Source organism: Nyctibius grandis, chromosome 2, assembly GCF_013368605.1.
Source record: "Nyctibius grandis isolate bNycGra1 chromosome 2, bNycGra1.pri, whole genome shotgun sequence".
Taxonomy (NCBI): Eukaryota; Metazoa; Chordata; class Aves; order Nyctibiiformes; family Nyctibiidae; genus Nyctibius; species Nyctibius grandis.
The window spans coordinates 47,029,161-47,046,008 of record NC_090659.1 but is presented as its reverse complement, the minus strand read 5'-3'; the positions used below and the strand labels follow the sequence as shown (position 1 = coordinate 47,046,008).

Genomic DNA, 16,848 nt, shown 5'->3' with positions numbered 1-16,848 from the left:
TCTCTGGGCAACCTGTGCCGATATTCAACAGCCCTTACGCTAAAAAAGAGAAAGGTTTTTCCTATTTTTGAATGGGATTTCTCGCATTTCAGTTTGTGCCCATTGCCTCTGGTCCTGTCACTGGGCACCACTGGGAAGAGCCTGGCTCATAACCCATTTAAGAACTGGGACATGTATTCAGAGTTTTGATTCTTTGCCATTGAAAAATGACCCTCAAAACACAAGTTCAGCAGGGACACACTAGTGTTGGCCCTTCGGAGGTGCAGAGGCTCCTCTCCGGCTGTGCTCCCTCTGGACTCTTGCTGTATTGCTGCAAGGATGGAGCTGACAAGGAAAGACCAGCACTGCCCGCATGGTCAGGCAGACCATAGTCTGTCAGTTCACATGCAGCTCGCACCTGGAAGGTTACATGCACAGCCCGTAAGAGCTTCAAATATAGGCTCTGCTTTTCCCATGTTTACTTCAGGCCACAAGTTCTCCATGTTCCTGGTAGATGGATTTCTAGCGCAGAAGCCGATGGCATTTCCACAGAAAATATTCTACTCGTCATAGGCAAATTAACTTCTAAAGCTCTACATGTAACCCTCGGAAGCTAGAACTGTATCAAGTAGATCTTGGAAGACAGGTATGAAAGCATTCCAGAGAGAAAACAAATTGCCTTTTTCTTGGCTTCATCTTTCAGTATTCGCTGGCAATTTTCTTGAGAACAGACAAGGTCTGAAAATAGCTCATGCCACTCACCTGCAACTACTATTTGAGCAGGAAAAAATAATGGCATGCTATGGGAGGTGTGAAACCCAGAAGCACGTCTATCCGGCCACTGCTTGACATCATGGCTCTACAGGTACATAAAAGAGGATCGAAATCCTGCAAAAGGGTGAAATGGGAACTTTTTCAGGCCTTGCAGAGGCAATTTCATTTTGAAATTCCCTTTTCTCTGGTTTGCCTTCAGTAGGGCAGCACAATCAGCAAAATCCTAACCTCGGAGCTGCAGTCCCATTAGTCACACAAAGCTTTGGTGATTTACAGTCAGAAAATTGTTTCAAGACACGTGAAAGGACTTTGTTATTCTGCCTACAGCTACACCTGTGCACTTCTTTGTCTCTAAGTTTCAATTAGAAATAATTTAAATAAGAGAAAATCATGTTTCCTAGTGTCAGAGCCTGTTAATGAAATATGTTTCACATTTCCAATGGAAATGGGAATTTACGAAGCTAACAGGCAGAGCTTGTGTCTGCATTATGAATACATTTTATATTTGAAAGACTTTATCTCGATCTCACTATCCAGATCTGCAGCTCATCTTTAGCTCTGCGAACCATACTCGTATTGCTCTTAATGTCTGAATTGATACCCTGTTAACATGATGACTCAATTTCTAAGGTGTCTTAAGAAACACAAAAAATAGGGGATTCTCTATTGTTTTAAATGTCTGTAAGCACTGAGGAGAAAATCTTGTAACATGTTACACTGAAAGTTACAAGAAGAACAAAAAAGACGTGAGCAAGCAGGCTTAATGAATTTAACCATGTTTTTGCATCAAAGTATTATGTAAAACAAACAGAAAAGCTGGACAATTGATTTGCAAACTATTCATCTAAATGATTTTATCAGCAGGCTCTGGAGATACTTTTTCTGTGGATTAACATCTTCCCTGCTTAATATGGAGCCAAAAGTTACCAACTTTAGTGGGTAAGGGACTTAAGTACTATGAGCACAGAGAAACTGTATTAGCCCCTGCATTACTTTCTTAGACTCTAGAAAGGGGTCTTCCATCCCTTGAGCATGTGGAGGATCCATCCTTACAGACTTAGATTGTTTAACACATCTAATATTTTTCAAGATTCAAATATTTCCATATGGCTTGAATATACTTGATATAACCTTAGATGAGGCTACGGAAAGAAAATAAATCTTAGTGTTTAGGCAAGGTTCTTATGCCCATCATCAAATGACAAAGCAGAAGAGCTCTGCAGTTCCACGGAGGGTCCTGACAAGTGGCGTACTGTCAGATCGAGACTTCTTTACTCCTCACTCATATCACCACCCTGTCTTTCAAGATGTCTTCATGAGCCTGGTGTTCAGTTGTACAAGTCTAACTGAGGGCAGTCCTTGACCTGCCAAAGCTAAGCACTGGAGATAATGCGCCAGCATGAAAAAAGAAACCACGTAGATGGAAACTGCACTGTTATTGCTAGAAAACTCTTTAAACCAATCCTACAGGTCTTTCAGCATCAGCAGTGGTAGAGAAAGGATATGCCAATGGCAGGATGTGGTAGAAGGGACAAAGTAGCCACGTCAGGTCTTGCCACAAGCTCAGGATGTTATGCTTTTACACCTCAAAACTACACCATGAAAAGCAAATCTGATGCAAGCAAGCATAAACTCACACGTGCTTATGCACACTTACAGAAAATACTTCTCAACCACAAATACTTTCTACTAGTTTGGACTGGTTGGATGATCGCTTCCATAACGACATCTTTGACATGCCATGTCAAAGAAAAAGTCTTGGGTGACATTTTTGCACATTTTAACAAGGCATCGGTCTTTGCTGAACTGGCTTACACAGCTTTGGCCCACGTGCTGGGAATACCACCATTGACTCTTGGGCAAAAACAAATTTAAAAGTTTGGGAATTTGGGAACTATCAGCAGCTGACTTCCTCTAGCCTGCAGAGAAAGCCAACTACAGTCTGGTACAGAGTAGAAAAACGTGGACTGTTTCATTAAAATTGGTGCCTGACATACAGCAAGCATCAGTGGAGTAACTACCCATGAGTTCTTCTGCAAATATGCTTGGTACATATCAGCTAGATTACCCCTTCTTCTTTCAGGTAAACTCTTCCATCTCAGATCTCTAATAACAAGGAAAATCTCCTTGCTTGTTAGCAGGTTATACTGCAAAAGGGAGCAAGTGACCTTGTCATCTCCTTATTCCCTGGCTGAGCTATATGTAGCACAAACATCCCAAGAGAAAACTCTGGGAAAAAGCCAGGCTTGTTGAATGCATGTGAATTGCAGTGTTTTCAAGGCAGTATCATTCCTCCTACTGCTTAGCCCATGCTGTCTTGATGTGGGTCAGACTGTAAACGACACGATTTGGTTGTCACCGTGCTAACCTCTGCATTCCTCTGACTCCGAGGGATAAAGTTTCTTCTTCCTTTCTCACCTGGCTTCAAATGGAAGTGTCATGAATGCTGTAGATTTAGTGCGTAGTTTTATAATTGTGGTTTTATTTGAGTTGCCACAAAAATGTTGGGTGAGATTAAACACAGGCTTCTCCTTTTGAAGAGGTCTGTGCTTAATATGACTTTTACACCTTGTTTTCTCACTATTAATTTTTTTCTCCTTTGAGTCTAGTTGCAATTCCAGCTCCTACACTGCAGTTGTGAGAGCCTTTCCTTGGTACTTTGCTAACTGATATTTATGCATAAAGTTTTGGTAATTGCTGATTCCATTGGCATTCATGAACCTATGCTGGAATGAAAGAAGCTTTCATTCATGTTTATATATTAGTTTCCAACATTTGTATGTTTGTAATCATCAGGCTAAAATCAGCTTTCATTTGCAGAGATGTAAACTGAGGGTAACTGAGTCACGAGATATACTCTATTACACACATGGAAAGATTCTTTCTAGTACCGAGAGTTGAGTTTATCACAGAAACTTCCCAATTCCATAACTCAATGTAGTTTCTTCAGGACTGGTACCTACGGTTATGGCTACGTGAACAAGCGGTTTGGATCAATAGAAGTCAATCTCTAGAGCTCATTTTGTGTTGGGGACCTGACATAGGCACTTCTACAGGTTGCTGGGACTCTTAGTTCAGATAAGCTCTAAGTTTGCTCCCGTGCACTATGTTCTGTTACTGCTGCAGCTCACCTCCCAGGCTAATTCTGTCCAAAGAGAATCCAGGTCAGGACCTGCAGTGTCCTTCCTGATGTGAACGCTTGCTCAGCAAGTGGGCAACATTTGAGTGTTGCCTGAAAAGCGCTCTCCTGATCTAACGAACGAACACACTAACACAGACACACCCCATACGTAAATTACAGAGAATCACACAATTAGAATATCTCTGTGGCAATCCCTACCCATCAACAATTTTCCCAGCCATATAATTGCTACTATTAACAACACAAGTTCCCAATATAACAAATGGAAGCAAGATAAATGCCCACATCATTCTGGCTTCTCCCAGCTTTATGATTCAGAGTGGAGCAATCTGTTGCCCTTGGTCTTCTGGAAATAGTGCCCACGTGATAATTTTAATGACAATGCAGCACTTCTGGTCTGTTCTGGATATCTGAGGGCTTTGATTGCTTTATCATGGAGGAGGTTCTGAATTGGGTCTAACATGCCCCAAGGACCTGTACCCTATTCTCTTCCACTCAGCTATCCATGTCCTTCCTCGCTCTGTACACTTAGCAATGGGTAACTCAGCACAGAGACCCAAAACCGGGGAGGACACCTAAACAGTCTGGAATCAGCAGGGAGAGGAACCAAGGAGGTTTCTGGTGTAGCATCATGGGAGAGGATGGGTGGTAGGAAGAGGTGATGTGATACACTGCTTAGATTTTCTGCGTCCTTTAGCATAGCTGCCTTGTAGGGGAACAGCCACAACTGCTTTCCTCTCCAATATTCTACCATCTGTTGTTATTGGCTCTGGCTTGAATGCCTCCAGCATGGGAAACCAGGCTTCCTGCCTTCCTCTATTCAGAAATTTTGTCAGTCCTTTCTTCACGTCTTGCCATACTGCTGCAAAAAAAGCATCAGCTGTGTGCATAGCCTTTTTATTATTATCCTTTATCCTCCTCTGATGATACTGTTAACATGTTATTGCTCATCAGCTGCTTCATAGGATTCACTTATGTGCATGCTTTGAATCTCACTTGTCCCTGAAATAAGTCTAGATTATGTCAAGTAAAACTACTTACCTTTAGATAGCAGACAGAGCCCCAAACAGTGGGCCAAGATGTAGAAGGATAATATCACCTTAAAAACACTGTAATTACATGTATTCAACAAGCCTGGTCTTTTCCCAGAGCTGTCTCTGGGGATGTTTGTGCTATGTATGGCTCAGCCAGGCAACAAGGAGAGGACAAGGTGTCTTGCTGCCTTTTGCTGCCTAACCTGCTAACAAGCAAGGAGATCTGAGATCTGGATAGCAAACTGATGGCACCCACTCATATAGTTTGTCCATAGTAAAAGAAGGACAGCTATATTGTCCCAATCCTTGATCACACTGGCTGCCCAGCAATACTGTTTTGAGTAGTTCTCCTTCGAGAGTCCAACATTCCAGATGGGAACAGTTTCTGTAAGCAGTTTTTTTTATATGGGCCACAAAAAATGCTCAAAAAAAGGGAGGGGAAGAAAGTCAAGATAACTGATGTTATTATCACAGAATCACAGAATCAACCAGGTTGGAAGAAACCTCAGGGATCATCGAGTCCAACCGTTGCCCTGACACCACCCTGTCGACTAGACCATGGCACTAAGTGCCATGTCCAGTCTTTTCTTAAACACATCCAGAGATGGTGACTCCACCACCTCCCTGGGCAGCCCATTCCAATGTCTAATGACCCTCTCTGAAAAGAAATTCTTCCTAATGTCCAACCTGAACCTCCCCCGGCGATGCTTGAGGCTGTGTCCTCTTGTCCTATCGCTAGTTGCCTGGGAGAAGAGGCCAACTCCCACTTCACTACAACCTCCCTTCAGGTCGTTGTAGACTGCAATAAGGTCACCTCTGAGCCTCCTCTTCTCCAGGCTAAACAACCCCAGCTCCCTCAGCCGTTCCTCGTAGGTCAGACCCTCCAGACCCTTCACCAGCTTGGTCGCCCTCCTCTGGACTCGCTCCAACACCTCAACATCTTTCTTGAAGTGCGTGGCCCAGAACTGAACAGTGCAGTGACTAATCACATATTGAACTGTAGCTTTTGAAAAGGTGATACGTTTGCACAGCCTAGTCTTGGTCACAGTATCTGCACGCACATCCTGTTACAAAGCAAAGTGCAAAATCATCGATAAGCAGTAACACAGGACTGCTGCTCAGACTCGCAGAAGTCCTTTGTACAGAACAATGCATTTGTAAATACAAATATCCCTCAGTCAGTGAGGAATTCTGAAAAGGCAATCTCTTCCAGTTTGTTTTTAGGCCAAATCTGCCAGGACATGAGATTACTAAAGCCTCAGTCATTATAATTACAATGAAGAACTTCAGTCAACTTCAGATACACTTTCAGCTTCCTCAAACTGCCAGATGTATCTTGACAAAGTTTATAACTGAAGGTTAAAGTTTACTTCATTCAGAAAAACCAAGTAAGACCGGAGTGCTAGAAAAGTCTGTGATCACACAGATGTGAGAAAATAAGGCAGAACCTGGTTTATTCAGCTTCATGCAGGTCATGTGATGTAATTAATTCCAAATGGTTTTGGTCTCTGTACAGAAACTTCCAGCAATAGACTTTAACGACGTAATAATTACCTTTTTCCTTTCATGATCCTTCTGACTATACCTTAATTTATGATGCTTTTAACTAGCATACATGTATCCTGAGGCTATGATGGGTGCACATTTATTTAAGTCAAAAGATAAATCTTAATGAAAGGGTTTTTTAACACAATAATTAACGTATTTTGATCATCATAACAGTAATTATTAGAGGCACAAAAACAGAATTAGATCTCAGCAGAAGCCATGAAGATCCTAAACAGGGTGGAGTACCAGCACTGCCCTATTATTTTGCCAAGAAATGATACATCAAAGTGGCAGCAGTGAATCATCGTACACTACTGTGAACTACACCCAGTGAATCGAAGAGATGGAAATATTAGATGCACTAACCTCCACCATACATTGCAAATCATAATCGCACAGCAGATGATAGTGTGCAATATGCTTTTTCTCATAGCTGTCAAGCTATGCTCTCCTTATGCCTCCTCCAACATGATCGCTAACCAAATTAAAACAACAAAACTGGAAGAACCACAAAAGCATATGAATTTTAGCTTGATATGAAAGGTCCATTTATTTTTAAGAACAGTTTTACGTTGTGAAGCATTACAAGCTTTCGCCATGTGTCAAATAACCCAACTGGGCAGCACTGTTCTTTTAGAAACTTCTTTTTTTTAAAAAAAAAAATCACCTTTTTATGGGATTATACACACCATGAGTGGCAAGATGAGCAATGAAAAAGAGCACACCCACTCTTACCTTCTGCCTTCCTCCCTGTAGCAGAAATGACTAGTATTCTGATTTTCTGCCCAGCTATTAAATCAATATGCCCATACACCAACACAGGCAGACTGTAACTTGCAGCCAGCCCTTTTGCAATGGCACACATTAAAGAAGTCAACAAAACCCAAAAACATTTTTAAAAAACATCCTATTCGTTTTACCCTTGTGTCAGATTTACTTTAAGAATTACTTTCCCCAAACTAAAAAAGTTTGACAATGCACAAGGGAACCTTATATAAAAGAAGACACCAGCAAAAAGGCAGGAATAAAGTGTTCCTTAAAGAAAAGGATGTAGTATGGTACCTTTTCCAGTCAAAGTTTCTTCTTGTATTTTCCTCACCGCTTCTTGGCCCTCACTCTCATTGTTTCCAGCTGTTACAATACAGAAAAAGGAAAATCAGTGATGTAATCAACTTAAGGACAGTGAATATAAGCATGCCACTATGAAGGGCTAACCACAGTGTGAAATCAGTATGAAGTTTTAGGTGAAAAGGCATGATTCGTTAGTGTCAGGCAGCAGAGGTTTTTGATGAGGGCTGTACAAATGCACTGCTGTTCACAGGAGTTCTGCCTGTATATCTCATTTATTCATACAAGATATAGGACCATCTGCAGGCTGGACCAGCAGAATTGAGATGCGACTCTGTGAGCCAAGTGAATTATATCACATCCAGATGCTACAAAAGCTTCACTATAATTTAGAGCAGACCTCCCTCACTCTTTTTCCAAAATGGAGACTTCCACAGTTGGAGGAAAGGCCCCACTACCCCAGCCCAAATGCTCAGGAAAAGTTCTACTAGTGGTAACATAAAATGTGATTAAGCTTCAAATAAATGCCTTTTGTGCCATTCAGTTTAGGTGGACAGTTAATTGTCTGACATTTGTTTGGCAATTTTTTTATAATAACTTATATGAAAGGAAAAAACACAAGCACATGCAAAATAATGTGCTTGGTAGTACAAATTAGATTTTTGAAATGAAGTTTAGCATTCCATTTATCTATCCACAAACACTTTCCATAGCATGACACATCAAAATACCTATTGTTTATTATCTAATTTGGACATAAATGCTGATATCCCTTATGAACTTCATGAAGTTCCCGCCTTCTTTTCCTGATTATATAAACCTCTGCCTTGGTTTCTAGACAGGCTTTATCTTGTGCTCCTCTACACTTGTGCCCCTCTGTCCTGTCCTCTCATTCACTTGTTAGCTATGCAGCAGAAATTTCAGGTTTTCCACTTTTTTTCTCACTTTTTTTTAGCAACAGTGAATCAGCTCTATCAAAGATAAGGAAAGAATCATAGCATCACAGAATAAATTGAAGTTGGAAGGGACCTCAGGTGGTCATCTGGTTCCACCTCCTGCTCACATTAGTTGGTACGTGCTCATATTTACTTTAAGATGTCAGAACATGCCTTACAGTGCTATTAGACTCGATTCATTTTATCTCACAGAGAATGTGTTCAACAAGTGGGAGTGAGCCCTTTGAGACAGATCATGTGTCATCAATCGGTTGCACTAGCTGAAGGTTCAGAGCACTGAATGGAGATTTTTGGGACAACCTGACCAATTTGAGGAGGTAGGTTAATTCGTTTGAGGATGGAGTTTTTGCTGTGCTTCTGCAGTAAACAACAATGATTTGCAACACATCTTTGTTTTCATGATATGCAAGCAGATTCAATATTTACATAAATGTAGCCAAAATAAAGACATTTACCATTCCAGATACTGGAGAGAAAATAATTCTCACATAAAAGCTAGAGTCATACTGGCCTATAACTGTTCTCTATAAATTCCATTAATGATTGAATTATATTGCTCAGACTGACTAAGAAAGAAAGAAAAGAAAAAAAACCCACAAAGCAGATATTTGCAGTATTTTCTTCTCATTGTTGTTTCTTTTCCCCTTTAAATCTATCCAGCCTTGTATAGAACAAAAACATTCAGCTTGATGCTAATTTCCAGATACAGATGTAGCGTCAACAAACAAACCCTCCGGTGAAACTGCCATTTCTGGGGAAATCCGTGCACAGGGGTTATGGGCAAGGGATCAATTTTCCTCACTGTTTCACCTCAAGTGATATACTAGAGTAAGATTTCAAACTCCGTGTGTTATTATGTTGGATAGAGTTAGGCAACAAACAAAAATACTTCGGTGCCAATTCTGTGAAGATCTTATTTGATTCCTCTTTCATTCAGTACTCCTTATGCAGAGAACAGGCTTATTAAAGCCTCCAGTGTCTTGATTTAACTCAGTATGTTCACTTAATTTGTTCTTTTAAAAAAGCTTGTGTTCACAACAAATTTTAATTTGCTTTATTTTGCTGTTATATAAATGGTTATTCATTAAAGCTCAGTGCCTTCCAAATGAGCTCATTTTATTCATATTTGCATATTTTTCACTCTGGACCACTGGGAAAAAATAATTACTTTGTTAAACAGTCACTTCTAATGTCTGTTTCCAGCCTGATTCAACAGAGAGTTTGAAAACCAGATTCTGGAGGCCAGAGCATCGCAAAATTGAAATAGCTTCAGTGAAAGCTGCTACTGTAATAGAGGCTTTTGAAATACTTCTTTCAAAGAAAATCTTGTAAGAAAGAATACAGACACCAAACAAATGACCAAAATCCTTACAAAAAGTTCAAAGACATATATCAGAAAGATGCCATAAGACTTGGAGAGTAATCTATGCTTTTGAATTAGCTTAAAGAGATCAGCATTCCCTTGCTGAGGATGGGTGGGAGAGGAAAGGGACATCACACTGTTGTATTGCTTCTCTCCTCATGCATCCTTCTGGGATCCTCTAAGCAAAGTGAGTGGTAAGCATGAAAAAGAGCAACCTCCTTTTAAGTGCTACATTAATTATTTAAAATTCAAAAAATACTTTTTAAGTCACCAAGCTAACACAATCAGTTTTAGGTTAGGAAAAATAAAAAATTATTTGTATCTTCTTGATGAAGATGTGTCAGTAAAGTGCACAACCTTCAAGTGTACTGAACAGGAGTACAGCACTCTAAACTACAGAGGGGGAGAGTTTACTCTACAAGGGTCGAATCCTTACCACCACCAGCTGGTTAAGATCCTCAGTAGCATATTTGTCACGATTCTTTTTAAAACTTTGTGATCCTCTGGCTGGATTTTTTGCCAATGATTCATCATAATTTTCAGCTGTTCGACATGCTAGAATTTATCCATGACAGAATTTATCCATTTTAAGTGCAGTAGCATCTGTAGTGTAAGATCTGCCTACTCCGGATTCAAGTGGTTTGGAGGGGAGGATAGGAAAGGGAAGACAGATCATGTTCTTTATGCAGTGAGGGAATCTGAACAAAAGCTTTGAGAAAAAGGGATTCAATGCCTTGAGAGCTTAGATCATCAAAGTACCCAAAACCATAATAATCTTGCTTTTCATGCTAATTTAAAGTGTCTATTGGGAACTCAAAATAGATATAGTTGTCTCAAGAACTGTTTATGCAAGCTGTTCAGTGCCCTATCTGATGTTTTTCTTCTGCTTAGTCCGCACTGAATAGTGAAAAATTCAGGTGAGACTGATTCAATAACAACGTTAACTACAATACATTCTGACAATAGTAATATAAAAATAAATTCAAGTCTGAATGGATGCACCTGTATAAAATAAGATGTCATTTTAGTGGCACAAAAAAATTCTAATTCTTAGTAAAATACTGAAACTTGTGTTGAAAAAAAATGGAAAATAGATTTAAATACAACTTCTAGTCAAAAAAAAAATGACTCTCCTCTTCAACATTCTTCTACACAAAAGCCACAAGTCAAAGCACGTTGATCTAAAGCTACCACAGAAGTACATAGGAAAATTCTTATCAGCAGCAATAGGCTTTGGATCTTACCCTAAAGGTCAGGCTCTGTTATCTTAATCACTTAAGTAGATCCTAACTCCGAAAGCTATATCAGGGTTTTCAGTAGAATTACCACAGAGGATTGCTCAGCCTGAACAAGGATGGCAAAAACACAGCCCATAGAAACCCAGCACAGCTGGGAAACATTTATACTATCGCTAGTTATGGGGTCCTGATATATCTATATGTATTCTTTATAGAATATTTTTAATTTCTTTGAATGTGAAAATCTCTCCAAAAGAATAATTGATACTCACGTTCATAATTTATGTACAAAATTGATCCTGATAAAAAAGCAAGATCTTTCCAATTGGGGTTTTGCAAAAATAGGAATTTGCAATCTTGACATTACACGGGAACGTACAGCAAGACATTATAAAGAGATTTAAAATAGTCTATGAACAATGATACAGCCTATAAAGGTTGCCTGGAGAGAATAAGCCCACAATTCCAAAAAGCCCTCATTTACCAAAGTTACCAGGGGGAGAATTTCCCAACTTTCAGCAAGATAACACAAAAACAAAATGCAAATAAAGACTTTTTGAGATCAACACCGAGAAGATGCAAACCATCTAGGATGCAGTGGTCCAGAGAAAGACCTGACCCCTCCAGCCTGGAGCCCAAGAGCCACCCTGTGCACCGAGGCACCCCTCAGCCTGCAACAAGCCCTGCTGCAGCAAACCCGGGGAGGGGAGGCAGGGGGTGAGCTGCCCGGTGGCAGGGCAGCCGTGCCGGCACATCGCCTCCCAGCCCTCCCCACACCCCCCAGCCTCTGACAAGTGCTACCCCCTCATTCACCAGTGCCTGGGGGACTTGTCTACAGGAGATAAACGCTCATCCCTTGGCTTATTTAGCCGTAATTACGTATCGGTTAATCCCTGAAACGACAAACAACTTTCCAGGGTTCACAGCCTGACCCATGGCCCTCCCTACTCCCTCCTGATCACTTCAGGTCACCCAAGTTTAGAGGTGGTGCCCATAAACTCTAATGCATATGTGTATTACCAGAAGCAGCTTGACAGGATGGTAATAAATTCTGTATAAATGTATACCATCTGATTAAGGAGTTTCTGTGAGTTGCAGAGGGTGATAGTTATGTGTCTTTGTGCAACAGAATATAAAAAAGATTTGAACTGGAAATTTGAATTAAGGTAGTAAGTAGCAAAATCCTCATTAAGATTTAAGGGGAACTGATTTCATTGAAGCACCAGCCTGAAAAAGGGCACCAAAGCCTCAAGAGAAAAACAAAGTCCTATCAGTTGGTGTTATGAGAATGATGATCTCATGAGTGTGCATGGCACTGCACAACAAATAACATGCGTGGAAAAGAGAGGTCTGACTGCCCCCCAAAAACCTCTGAGGATGAGAAATTTGCACTCAGTACAATATGAGTGTTTTTTAAACAAATTGATAACATCTTCAATAAAAAAAAAATAAATCTGTCTAGGAAAAAGGAATACAGATCGTGGGTCTCACCCACAAAACTTCCAAGTCATGAATTTGTTATTCAATAAAGCCAGGTGTAAGGAAGTGACCTGGTATAAAAAAACATTGAGAAAGTGATACAAAGCTTCCTTATGTTTAGAAGTACCACGCATCCTTTGTCATCCAGTCCATCACACAGCAGTCACAATTAAATACAGGCCTTTTTGACATGAAAGGCAAAAGTATCATTGTAATTGTTCCTTTGAGAAACGAAGCAAAACTCAGTAAGGAGAAGGACGTTGGTTTGCAAAGAGAAAAGAAATTATCATTTTTGCCCTAGGTTTCAGCAACCCAGCTGTTCCAACGAGAAGTTAAGAATGACCCTGTTTATCAAACCAAAGCCACATCCAGAAAAGTGCCCTGTTTCCAACAATAACCTGTGGCAGGTACTTAAGGAAAAAGTGTAAGTGACAGCATTAAGACTAGGAGTGATGTTTTCTGATCCACCCTCCCAGTAGCAAGAAGTTTCAGAGATTTCCTAAATCAAAGGTCACACCGAGCCTCTCAATGAAGCTACCTCCACTACTTCATCTAATCGCACTTTCAATTCATTCAAGCGCTTGGCCTCAAACGGGTTCTGGGACAAGATGCTCTGTGATTTAGTGACACACTTAATTACATTAAAAAGGTGGTGCTTCAGTGGTGTTTTTTTTTTCTTTTGTTTTGTTGGATGTTCTCTACTTTGTGTACAATAAGACAGAGAATAACCACTTCTCATTCACTTTCGCTATAGCATTCATAATTGCATGACAAGACACCTCAGTCATCTGTTTGCAAGCAGTAGAACCTTTGTTATTAGCACAGAAACATCCCATCCTCCTCACCATCCCTCTCTCGTTTTTTCCAGTTTTACCAGATTCCTTTTGAGTATTCACAACAGGGTGAACCAATGATTTCTACAAAGGAAGAGGGACGCTTCCTGTCCCGTTTTCATCTTCTTTCCTGCTATATAATAAGATTTTATTTGCCTTTTTGACTTGCATTGAATATTGAAGATGTTCTGCAGAGAACTTTCAACAATAAATCAACTATTTTTTTGAGTGCTAGTAGTTAATTTAGATCCTGTTCTTGTAAATATATAGGTGTGGGTTTTTTCCTCATATGCAGTATTTGCATTTACTGACAGTATTTATCCCTCCCTTCACAACCCAGTCATTCAATATTGTGGGATCCTTCCCTGTTATTCATGGCAGTTAAGATTTCACAAGATCACAGGATAGCTGAGGCTGGAAGACACCTCTGGAGACTGTCCAGTCCCACCCTCTGCTACAGCTGGTTGCCGAGGACTATGTCCAGTCAGGTTTTGAGTATCTATCTCCAAGGATGGAGACCCCACCACCTCTCTGGGCAGCCTGTTTGACCACCCTAAATGTAAAAAAGTGTTTCTTATGCTTAAATGGAATTTACTGCTTTTTGGTTTGTGCCCAGTGCATCTTGTCCTGTCACAGGCACCACAGAGAGATCCTGGCTACATCATCTTTACTGGCACATCAGGTGTTTTATACACATGGAAAAGGTTCCCCTGATCTTTCTCCTCTCCAGGCTGGAAAGTCCCAGCTCTCTCAGCCTCTCCTTCTATGTCAGATGCTCAAATCTCCTAATTATCAATAGTCACATTAATTTGACTATCCTAAACACATTTGTGCAAAATGCGTCATCTCACTGTTCACCCTTTTTTCTGTATCTGCTTTTATAAATGTACTGAACATATGCCTATGGGTTGCGGAGTCCCTTTGCTCCATCCCAAAGCTGACAAATAATTCCTAAATGTTATTTTCTGTCTCCTAATCAGTTACTAATCTACAAGAGATTTTTCTCTTATCTCAAGAGAAAATAGCCACTTTAAAGTCTTTTGGCATGAACCTTGCCAAAAGCTGTTGAAAATCAAGATTAAATTAATTCACACAGTTGTCGAATTCTTGAAAGCATTTAATAAATGCTTAATGAATAAATTAAATGTCTAGAAAAACTGCACTACCTCTTCCAAAATTTATCATCACATATTTAATCCTGTACTTTCTAAAATGCCTGACATTTTTTTCAATATAAAAATCACACTCACTGGACTATGCACAACATCCTTCCTAAAACTGCCCACCTTGCACTTCTCATATACTAGGATGATTTAAGGTCCTATGCAGAAGATACTAGTACAGAAATAGTTTTATGCTATTGAGGGATTTTGTTTTTAATCCCAGTGGCTTGGTTTAGACTGTTTCAATTTATTTTCTGATGGGTGGCAATGTATTTATATTGAGTTTGTAATAATCTCCATACTGTTCATAAGCACTGCATCTTTTTAGCTGCTCATTTTATGTACTTCTTTCAGAAGAGATAGTGAATAGTGGTTGCCTGTCACAGAACACATTTTCAGATTGAAGACTCCAAGCCCATTTGGTTGTTCCTCATAAAGATGTTTCTCCATATCCTTAATAAGATTGCCCTTCTCTAAACCCTTTCCATTTTTATGCTATCCGTTTTGAAATGGGCAGACCAGAAGCAAGTAAGGTGCAGGCACACAAAGGATTTATACAGTGATAAACTCACACTGTCTCTTTTGTTTGTTCTTTTTCTAACAATTTTTAATACTTGTTTTTCTTTTCACAAGCTATTGAGCACTGAGTTTTCACAGAATGATCTATTGCAGCCCCAAGATCTTCCTCCAAAGTGATGATGGTCAACACAGAACCCATCATTTCTTTTTCTGGAGTTCAGATTCTTCCCCATGTCCATCACTCCATATTGATCTACACTGAACTGCACATGACTTTTAACACAATAACATCTCCTTATGGTCTTCCTGCAATTCTTCACACACGTCCCTGGTCTTTATTACCCTAAATAGTTTAAAACAATTTGAAAGACTTGTCACTTCATTATTCGCTCCTCCTCTAAAACTGTACGTTGAAAGCATGGGTTCTAACACATATCCCTCTTAAACTCCAGTAGTAACACCCTCTCTACTAAGAAAATAAATTTATGTCTATGTTCTGTCATAACATGCAATGCTACTGTATGAATGTAATAACATTTGTACTTATCCTTTGGGCTATGTAGTGTCCCTAAGAACCTCAAGGAACTTCGCTTTAAGATTTCTAGAAATCCAAACAAACCATATCAACCCAAATCTCTCTCATCCGCATGATGGTTGAACTCAGTTAATCAAAGTATTTTACTATGCAATACACCTGCACAGTTGATTGACCTACATTTCTACTTGAGATTACTGCCCAAAAGAGAATTCTTGTGCTCTAAGTGTCTGTTCAGATGTTTGTCACAATTTTAATAATAGTTTCAAATGTTCCAACGAATGCTGTAATGAGTTTGTTCATAAATAAGTGTCTTAAACCACTGCCATTTATCAAAGAAAATTATAAATTTTACAGGTGAAATGGTCAAAATGAATGAACATAAACAAATACATTTTTTAAAAAGGAAAAAGTTTTTTTAAAGCAAGGACAGTGACAGTCTTCAAACAGAAATTAGGGACTAAAGCGTTCGTCAAAATTCTTACTGATTTGGAAGGCTGTGTGTGGCTGTGGGCACATGCATAGTAGTGCACACATAACAGACAGCACTGTAAGTGGAGTTTTTCATAACACTGATTACGCTGTACTGATATGTTAAAAACTGAATGACAATTATAAGGCAATCCATAAGCATTTTCTTAGTGTTCCTGCCAGAAAAAGGAAACCATCACCCACTTTTAAAAGGCTGATAACATTTTGATACTTCCTGACTAACTACAACCCATTCAGGCCTAACAAAACCTGGCTAAAATTAGGAAGAAAAATACTTTGATAGAAAAAAATTATAACTCAGGCATCTCATGCATCTACGGATAGTGAGAAAAGACTATTAAAGTATCCCATATAAATTTTCAGTAATTGAAATGAAATCAAACTGTCTTTGAAAATGAACAATTGCACCATCTTGATAGGATTTAATTATCCTTCTAAAGTCACTTTGTAGTATGATACAATATAAGAATTGTCTGATTTATAGTGCAAAGAGTCCAGCTTGAAAATTGGAAACTAATGTGAATGAAAGAGATGACAGAAATATCTCTCATTTGGTCTCCTGCAGGGCTTACAGAGATTGCACAGAAGTGCTGAGTCTGGTGATGGAACTACACTTATTTATGCCAAAATTGCATGGCTCAAATAAGTCACTTGAATGTATATACATATATATAAATATGATGAGACTGTCTCCTTCATAATGTGAGCCTGTCTTAGAAAATTGT

At 39.5% G+C, this 16,848-nt stretch overlaps 1 protein-coding gene across 3 annotated transcripts in view; it reads right to left on the bottom strand.

Moving 5' to 3' along the window:
- DHRSX (dehydrogenase/reductase X-linked) overlaps positions 1 to 16,848 on the bottom strand; it is a 182,005-nt gene that overhangs the window by 122,548 nt on the left and 42,609 nt on the right. For all 3 annotated transcript variants that reach the window (XM_068424280.1, XM_068424279.1, XM_068424287.1), the window contains exon 3: positions 7,540 to 7,608. In XM_068424280.1, the coding sequence (XP_068280381.1) occupies positions 7,540 to 7,608 (69 nt within the window). The remainder of the gene's footprint in view (positions 1 to 7,539; positions 7,609 to 16,848) is intronic.